Raw genomic sequence first — 9,565 nt, forward strand, 5'->3', positions numbered from 1 at the left:
ACACAACCCAGAGAAACACCCCTCGCCACTCACACAAGGGACTTCCAAAAACCCTCGCCCGCTCTCTCCCCACCCCTTACCTTGTCACGCCCTCAACCCCTCACACCACTCATCCTCTCAGCCCTCACCACTCGCCGCTCACCCTCTAACCCCCTCACCCTCCCGCCACTCACCAAGGGAGTCGCATCCCGGCGTTGGACAGCTGGCGCGGGGAACGCGGGTCGAACCCACGGCTGCATCTCCACCGCCGCCGCCGCCGCCGCAGTCGGGCTTCGCGTTCCCGTCCGCCGTCCCGTCCTCTCCGCTCTGCCGCTGGTGGCCCTGGCGGCGCGCTCGCTTGCGGGGCGGCGGCCGCGCCGTCGTCGTCTTGACGGCGGCGGCGGCGTTGGCGGCGGCGGCGGCCGAGGAGGAGGAAAACGAGGAGGAACCGGCGGCTTTTCCCGCGCCGCCAGCGGCAGAGCCGGCGCCGACCCCGGCCCCGCCGCTGGTGGCGGTGGTGGTGCCGCCGCGCTCGCTGCCGGAGTCAGGGTCGCGGTCTCCGCTGGCGGCGCGCGACGCCGGGCCGCTCGACACGTCCAGCTCCGAGTCGGAGGACGGGGCGTTCCCCGTGGGGGTGCGCGGGGGAGACTCGTCTACGGGGGGAGAGACGCGGGGGGAGAGACGCGGGGGGAGAGACGCGGGGGGAGAGACGCGGGGGGAGAGACGCGGGGGGAGAGACGCGGGGGGAGAGACGGGGGGGGAGAGACGCGGGGGGAGAGACGCGGGGGGGGAGACGCGGGGGGAGAGACGGGGGGGAGAGACGCGGGGGGAGAGACGCGGGGGGAGAGACCGGGGGGGGAGAGACGCGGGGGGAGAGACGCGGGGGGGGAGACGCGGGGGGAGAGACGCGGGGGGAGAGGCGCGGCGGGAGAGACGCGGGGGGAGAGGCGCGGGGGGAGAGACGGGAGGGGAGAGACGCGGGGGGAGAGACGCGGGGGGAGAGACGCGGGGGGAGAGACGCGGGGGGAGAGACGCGGAGGGAGAGACGCGGGGGGAGAGGCGCGGGGGGAGAGACGCGGGGGGAGAGACGCGGGGGGAGAGACGCGGGGGGAGAGACGCGGGGGGAGAGACGCGGGGGGAGAGACGCGGGGGGAGAGACGCCGGGGGGAGAGGCGCGGGGGGAGAGGCGCGGGGGGAGAGGCACGGGGGGAGAGGCGCGGGGGGAGAGACGCGGGGGGAGAGACGCGGGGGGAGAGACGGGGGGGGAGAGACGCGGGGGGAGAGACGCGGGGGGAGAGGCGCGGGGGGAGAGGCGCGGGGGGAGAGTCGGGGGGGAGAGAGGCGCGGGGGGAGAGACCGGGGGGGGGAGAGACGCGGGGGGAGAGGCGTGGGGGGAGAGACGCGGGGGGAGAGGCGTGGGGGGAGAGACGCGGGGGGAGAGACACAGGGGGAGAGACACAGGGGGAGAGACACGGCTTTGTGAAGGTGGGGAGCACGGATGTGAGAGCACGCGAGCACAGTACGCCGCACTGCCCTCCGCTGCCTTCTAAACGCACAAGACACTGCGACAAGAGCAGGCTGTGGGGTGTTGAGATTGCGAGGGGGATGATGATAATAAAAAAAAACGAGGGGACTTGTGAAAGGGGAAGTGGCAAAGCGACGGGGAATCAGGTGCGGGGCTGGGATCATAATTCATTAGCTCTTCACGCAGGCTGCATAACGCGTTTGGCTGACTTTGCGAGTGATTTTGCCCTGTGTGAACGTTTGTGTGTCTCTTGCGCGGTTGTTCGGCGCGAGCCGTTTGCCCGATGTGCGCTTGTGCAAGTGGTTGAACGTCTCCCCGAGAACACGAGCTCGCGTGTTTACGCGAGCGAGTGAGCGTGCGTGCGCGTGTTTGTGTGTTTACCTGTCGGCGCATGTGTTTTTGCTGACTGTCCGCGTGAGCGCCTGCGTTGTGCACGATTGGGCACACGTTTCTTGAGCGTGGTTTGTGTGTGGCCGTGTGTTTCTGTGTCGCACGTGTGTATGTGTGTTGCATTTCGACTACAGGTATTGTGGTCAATGCAAACATGATTCCTTGTAAAAAAGGTGTCAGTTTTGTTGCCAGATAAAAGGGTAAAAAAAACAATTATCGAATCCTATCTAATAAATAAAAGTCAATGTTTGTCTGTCTCTCTGTCTGTGTGTCTGCCCGCTTGCAAGCTATAAAGCTCTTTTTCACAGATTAACCTTATGGCGGGACCCCGGGGGATCCCACAAGCCCCCGGCTCTCGCACAAACTGCATTGCGACGTCATTTTATGTCTGCTTAAGGCGAACGCTACGGCAATCGATTCCTCTCGACGAGCTCTACACGATGCGCTAATCGAAGTTTAAAAGTTGTGTTTGTGACTACGGCAACATTGGCAACGACGAGCGCTTGGTGAAGAACGAGAGGATTGGTTTCGTGCGCGCTGGGACGGAGTCGCCAAAAATAACTAAATTAATTGCGATTTTGACTTGCGTTTATTCGGAACCCCGGGGTCGTCGCCCTAAGGTTCAGATGTCCAGTCGGTCAACCCATGGCACCTGGGTCAGTCCCGTCAACAGCGAGCCTTCAACACTTCACGTGGCCTCAAAGTGCACCTAGCCTGGCGCAGGTGCCGCGGTGACATCACCGCCACTTTGTGGGGAACGGCGGCTGTTTTCGCTGTCATCGTCCGTGCATGCGTCCGTCTGTGCGTGCGTCCGTGTGTGTGTACAAGTTCGCACCTCGGTCGGCGTGCTCCGTGGCCGTGAGCTCCGACTCGGAGCCGGAGGAGCGCGGGCGCCGCAGGCCGCCCGTCGCACGGGCGCCGTCGGTGAGGCCCGCGGTGCCGGCGGTGCCGGCGAGCCGGCGCAGGGGGACGCCGTGGCCCCCCCTGCTCCTCGTCGGGTACGGCGCCGGTTCCCGCCCCGCTGCTCGCCCCAGCGGTCACACGCACACACACGCACACACACGCGCGCACGCGCACACACACGCACACACGCACGCACACGCACACACGCGCACAGACACGCACACACGCGCACACACGCACACACACACGCACGCACACACACACATGCATGAGACGGGCAAGCGAGAGTCGATGTCAAGAAACACAACTGACCCCACTTTACCCCCCCCCCCCGCTCTTCCCAGGCGTCCCCTTAGTGTGCTGGTTATTCTTCCCCTCCCACTCCCAGTCTCTTCCCCCCCCTCCCCTTCGCCCCCCCCCCCCACACGGTTGGGGCAGCGGGGGCCCCCCACTCCGCCTTCGTTCCGCACCTTTCACGAGGTTTCGCCGCGCCGCGATGGATGCTTGCGGATGTTTTTACGTTTCCTGTTGTTGGAACCTCTCGGTCTGGCTCAACGCGCCCGCATGTTGTTGCAACAAAAATGGACACAAATTAGTTTTTAAAGAAACGCAACCGAGGCTTACCCTGTCCGATCGTATTATCGACCACGGGCTCACATTCCCGTCACCCGTTCGTGATGTTATTAACAACGTTTTTACGAATATATTTCACGAACGCTTTCCTTCAACTTCATCCTGTTGTGCTGTCGCGTAATGAGGCAGACTCCCCATTAAGATCACTCACGGAGCATTCCACACCTTGCACGTGAAGACACATCGCTCACAAAGCTGGGGGGGCAGCCCTTTCCCACTTGCTGTGCAACTAATACCACTCAACCCGAGCTAGAAATGCTCCGATACTTACACTGTCTTTGTACTGTCCGCCTTTTGGCGTTCTCTGGTCTGACACTGGTGAGACAAGGCGTGTGTAGGCCAATCAGTTTCACAGACAACGCGTATATTATTATCAGAGCATGTTGGTTTGCACGCTTTACCACAAGTACGTGTAGCTAATGCGGACTTGATTCCTTGCAAACGGTATGTGTTTGGTGCTTCAACATCTTAACACCAATTTTTTTTAATTGCCAGAAAGAGTAACAACCTATTCCTATTTACCATAATGTTCTTCACACGGAACCAACAGACCGCCGAGATCCTCGGCGAATGCTGTGGCTTCCCACGCGCTGCTGTCCTGTCCAAAGGCACCAGTGGGGACAAGCTGACCAAACAACGAGCTGGCCCTAAAACAACTGCCCGTGCTTAATTTGTGCTTCGACGATTCCCCTTCTAAAAACACGCGGCCATGTTTCGCACCTCCAGAAAGGGCATCTCGCTCCCCCAAGGGGTGCGTGCACCCCCGGGTCGAGCACCACTGCCCCTCGTGGGTTATCGCATGGAGAGAAGCATGACCTTCGAGCCCCGCGTGAAACAGATCGGTGAGAAAACCAAATCGAGAATCACCCTGCTGACGAAACTTGCAGGGAACGACCTGGCGGGCACCTCGTCCACCTGCCGCCCCTTTCACTGATCTACTCGGTGGCAGAGTCACCTGGTCCGGGGGAGCTCTCGTACGCACAACTGCCGGGTGCACAATGAAATAACGCGACGCGTTATGTCTGCAGAGACATCGCTCAAAACTGCAAGGGAGTTGACACGTTTTCTTGCCAACTACCACCGCCTACTCAACAACGTCCCTCGCCGCCAACTCAAGTCCCGATCCCCTTTCTGGGATCGCGCTGATGCTGCTGCCGTCACCACCCTAGAAACCACCCCCAGAATGGAACAACGCAGGAGTCCAAAAAAATCCACCTCGCCCCACGACCCAAACATCGCACCGCCTGGCTTTCACATCCCAGAAAAGACTGCTTTAACCATCGCCTGGAAGCTCAAACATCAACGGGTTGATGCACACATCTCCGCCATAAATGGAACATTAAAGGCACAAGCCACAGCGCGGCTGTAGCCATGAAACCCAAACAATGGACCACACAGTAAAACCCAATGTAGTCTGCGCTCCGTTAACGGAGGTGAAATAGCAAAAACGACACAAACTCTCTCCTGAAGCCCTCTCGCGGCGAGTAGACTTCAACTTTGGCATCGAGCTCCTAATCGTGCAGTAGAACCCCTGCTCTTAACGACGGTAATTGGTTCCACGAAACCGGGAAGCGATTTGGTCGCTAAGCTAATATAGGATATACACGTTAAAGGGTTACCCTTTTTCACCCAACAAAATTACTTAAACACATTCCTGCGGAGGGAGCTGGTAGGAACGTTGGGTTGCTCGGTCAATGGCCAGGGTCAACGGCGGCGTGGTGTATTCCGCAAATATGCCCGACTGTGAGGGCGGGCACAAGCCGGCGTGAGTAGGTTAAACGTTGGGTTTTATACGGGCACCACGGGGTGACCAGCCCCTCCCCACCCAGCCCCACCCCTCCCACACCCCACCCAGCCCCTCCCCACCCAGCCCCTCCTCACCCTCCCCACCCAGCGCCTCCCCACCCTCCCCACCCAGCGCCTCCCCACCCAGCGCCTCCCCACCCAGCGCCTCCCCACCCAGCGCCTCCCCACCCAGCGCCTCCCCAACCAGCCCCTGCCCACCCAGCCCCTCCCCACCCAGCCCCTCCGCACCCTCCCCTCCCCACCCAGCCCCTCGCTGCACGACGGACGGACGGACACAATAATCCCCTGTGGGCTGGTGTAACCAGGAGGTTCCTACCAGTGTAATGCATTCGTTGAGGAACCCTGGTGCGAGGTATGGCTCGACACCCGACATTAGCAGCGGTGTGACGGGGATGCTGGCGACGCGTGAGGTCACACCGCATGAGAGCGACGGGGAGACAATTTGGCAACAAGATATTGTTCATAATCAACGTTTTTGGGTTTAGATCGCGTTATTTATAAATGTGTCGTAACCCTCCACCACCCGACACGGCCAATCAGTAAAAAAGTCTGGCGAATTGCCCGATGATGCTGGATGCAATTACCAGCGAAACGTCGTACTCAAATTGTAAATGTTGTGGTTTCACGCGTCAACACACCGGTGGGCTAAAGCGGTGAACTATTTGTCTTTTGTCAACGTGACACTTTTTTACTGATTGGCCGTGTCGGGTGGTGGAGGGTTACGACACATTTATAAATAACGCGATCGAAACCCAAAAACGTTCATTATGAATAATATTGGTCGCGAAAGCCTACGTGTTAAACTAACAAGATATTGATCCGCAGAATCTACACGCGGACCGCGCACGACTCGTCAACGCAGAGATGAGAATCTTAGCGGCGTCAAACCGCGTACAGCCGAAACATCACCCCCGTGTGCCGGAAGACATACCTCTTAATAAGCAAGCCGAAACACACGTTCTATAAAACAACATTGGGCGAGGTGCGACTACAGTTCCTCTAAAAAGCTGAACCACGGACAAAAGCCGTGGATGCCGGCAACGCTTTCTACCCTCCGCCAGATCCCGCAGCCGCTGCACAGCAGACACGGGACCTCCCCTACACCACGCCGGAACAGTTCCTCCAAGCGGCGGACATTCACAATGGTTCACATTCTTAGCTTTTACCGGTAAAGCCACGTACCTACGTGACTTTACCTACGTGACTCTACCGAAAAAACCTAAGAATATGAATCCTTGCAGTCACGAAAGCTTCAAATCTAGAATTCACAATGGTACTGCTGGTGTCAGTGCTGCTGCTGCACCTTCTCCCGGTGTGGCGCTGGTGGCGTTGCCGGTTGTGTTGGCGCTGTTGTTGGCACTGGCGGCGGCGGCGGCGGCTTGGGCTCGGGTGGAGCCGCGGGTTGAGCGCGCGAGCCTCCCCGACCGTCGCGGGCCTTGCCCGCCGGAGCTGCTCTCATCGCTCCCCTCCCCGGCCGAGTCTGTGGCCTCGGAGGCCTGCACCTCCATCTCCACCTCGTCGTCTTCCTCGTCCTCCTCGTCCTCCTCCTCTTCCTCCTCCTCCTCTTCGTCCTCCTCGTCCCCCTCCGAGCTGCTGACGTGGCTCAGCTGACGTGAGCAGAGGGGGAGGAAATGAGAGTAAACATCTCCGCGCGCGAGATTACTCGATATTAGTCATTACAGGAGTCCATCGGTTTTAACAGCGACATCGGTTGAGTATGATAATTGGGTTTTTTAACCTTTTATCTGGCAAAACAACTGACACCTTTTTTTTTTACAAGGAGTCATGTTTGCATTGACCACTATACCTGCAGTCAGAATGCAAACAAAAAAAACACAACTCTGATGATGTATGCACTGTCCTTGAAATTGATTGCTCCACACCCGAGGCAGCTTTTCTTAGAGCCTAGTCTCACATGGTGTTGGACCAGATGACCTCGTGGTGCCCTTATAAAACTCAACGTTTAACCTACTCACGCCGGCTTGTGCCCGCCCTCACAGTCGGGCATATTTTGCGAAATACACCACGCCGCCGTTGAGCCTGGCCATTGACCAAGCAACCCAACGTTCCCACCAGCTCCCTCCGCAGGAATGTGTTAAGGCAGAACAAGTAAGTTGTTTAATAGCCGTTGAACCATTCAAGTTCAATGGGGTTAAATCCCTGTTGTCAGCGCTCCGCTAATTACTAAACTATTTACTATTTTTTTACTTCACCAGGTAAGGCCGAACATGAGCTATCTACGTAGATATTTTTCAGAAGCTACCTGGCCACAAATGGAAGCTCAACCAAGTGGGCTCATCACGATGTGGAAATTTACAAGCTGCAACATACTCCAAACGCGTGGTGTTGATTCTACACGTGGTGGGAAAAACCGGGGGAGGCCCGGAGAAAAATCCACGCGACCACGGGGAGAAAGAGAGACACGCAAACTCCACATATACAGCAGGCGTCAGGGTCGAAATCGAACCCACGACTTCCTGTATACCAGGCGAGGTAGTTAACGTCTCCTAGCCACCGTGATGATGATGAGAGACACGCAAACTCCACATCTACAGCAGCAGCAGCAGACGTCAGGGTCGAGATCGAACCCACGACCTCCTGTACACCAGGCGAGGTAGTTAACATCTCCTAACCACCGTGATAATGATGATCAGAGAGAGACACGCAAACTCCACATACACAACAGCAGGCGTCAGGGTAGGGATTGAACCCACGACCTCCTGTATACCAGGCGAGGTAGTTAACATCTCTGTGAATGATGACTGCATCTATGACTGTGATTGACAATCTATGCCTGTAAATGATTACTGTAAGATTGTAAATGATTATATCTACGTGTGTGAATAACTCTACGACTCTCTGTGACTCTCCACGACTCTCTATGATTGTGAGTGACTCTCTGTGACTCTCCACGGCTCTCTGTGACTCTCCACGACTCTCTATGATTGTGAGTGACTCTCTATAACTCTGTACGACTCTGTGACTCTCCACGACTCTCCGCGACTCTGAGTAACTCTACATGACTCAGAATGACTCTCTGTGACTCTCCACAACTCTGTGACTCTCTGTGACTCTGGGTGACTCTCTGTGACTCTCCACGACTCTCTGTGACTCTCCACGACTCTGTGACTCTCTGTGACTCTCCACGACTCTGAGTGACTCTCTGTAACTCTCTGTGACTCTCTGTGACTCTCCACGACTCTGTGACTCTCCGTGACTCTGAGTAACTCTGTGACTCTGAGTGGCTCTGAGTGACTCTCCACGACTCTGTGACTCTGACTCTCCACGACTCTGTGACTCTCCGTGACTCTGAGTAACTCTGTGACTCTGAGTGGCTGTGAGTGACTCTCCACGACTCTGTGACTCTCTGTGACTCTCCACGACTCTGTGACTCTCCACGACTCTGAGTGACTCTCCGTGACTCTCTGTGACTCTCCACAACTCTGTGACTCTCCACGACTCTATAACTCTCCACAACTCTCCACGACTCCCCGCGACTGCCGTCACCACAAGGTGCACGGGGGGGTGGGAGAAGACGGAGGCCTGAAGCGCCGCGTCAGCCGCTCCCGTGGTACCACAAACTTCACCGTCAGGACGCAGCGTTCCACCTTCCTGCGAGGCATTCCTCTTCAGCTCGCGGCGCCTTCGATCGGCAGCAACAACAATCTCTAAAAAAATCGATAAACTCCCGATAAACTAATTAATCGAGGGCGAGCGATTAACGTCAATGTTGTTTATTGGCGGCAACGCCACTGGGATACAAAAAATGAACTCACACGGCCACCGTCCGTTACGTCGCCCCCCCCTACAACCCCCACCGGGGGGGTCCTAACGGGGCACGCGATTGGTCAGTCGGAGGTCACGTGAGCCGTTCTGAACCAATGGCGGTGCGCGCTCGGCCAGAGAGTCGCGAACGGCCACCGTACACGCCGCCGATGGCGCGCGACGTCGACGGAAACGCGATTCGTAATAACTCGCGAGCTTCGTGTTTGTTTTTTTGAAGCGCGTAATGGATTTTAAAAGAAAAATAGTTTTGGTTTTTATTCGATTTTAAATATTTAGCAAATATAATAAAAATATATATATAAGCTTTCGTACAACTTTGTGATCGCAATAAAAAAAAGACATTACATAATCTTTATTGAAATGCTATATGGGCCAATAATCATTTGGCTGCGATCAATGTCCACGTGATAAGCCACTTCGTTGAGCTATCGATTGTGACGGGCAGGGCGCTTCTGAAAAAAAACAACGAATAGCTCAGTCGACTTTACCTGGTAAAAAAAAAATTGATATATCGTTTAGTTTTATCTTAATTATTTTAGTAAT

At 56.9% G+C, this 9,565-nt stretch overlaps 1 protein-coding gene across 4 annotated transcripts in view; it reads right to left on the bottom strand.

Moving 5' to 3' along the window:
- Window positions 1–9,019, bottom strand: part of LOC144951361 (histone acetyltransferase KAT7-like) — a 45,334-nt gene extending 36,315 nt beyond the window's left edge. For 3 of the 4 annotated variants that reach the window (XM_078881583.1, XM_078881582.1, XM_078881585.1), the window contains exons 1-4: window positions 8,824–9,019; window positions 6,540–6,843; window positions 2,730–2,915; window positions 174–632 (exon numbers count right to left, since the gene is read on the bottom strand). In XM_078881583.1, the coding sequence (XP_078737709.1) occupies window positions 174–632; window positions 2,730–2,915; window positions 6,540–6,843; window positions 8,824–8,859 (985 nt within the window). In that variant the 5' untranslated portion in view covers window positions 8,860–9,019. The remainder of the gene's footprint in view (window positions 1–173; window positions 633–2,729; window positions 2,916–6,539; window positions 6,844–8,823) is intronic. The other variant, XM_078881584.1, reaches the window with a different exon arrangement.
- Window positions 9,020–9,565: the final 546 nt, after the last annotated feature.

Source organism: Lampetra fluviatilis, chromosome 62, assembly GCF_964198595.1.
Source record: "Lampetra fluviatilis chromosome 62, kcLamFluv1.1, whole genome shotgun sequence".
In the NCBI taxonomy this organism is placed as follows: domain Eukaryota; kingdom Metazoa; phylum Chordata; class Hyperoartia; order Petromyzontiformes; family Petromyzontidae; genus Lampetra; species Lampetra fluviatilis.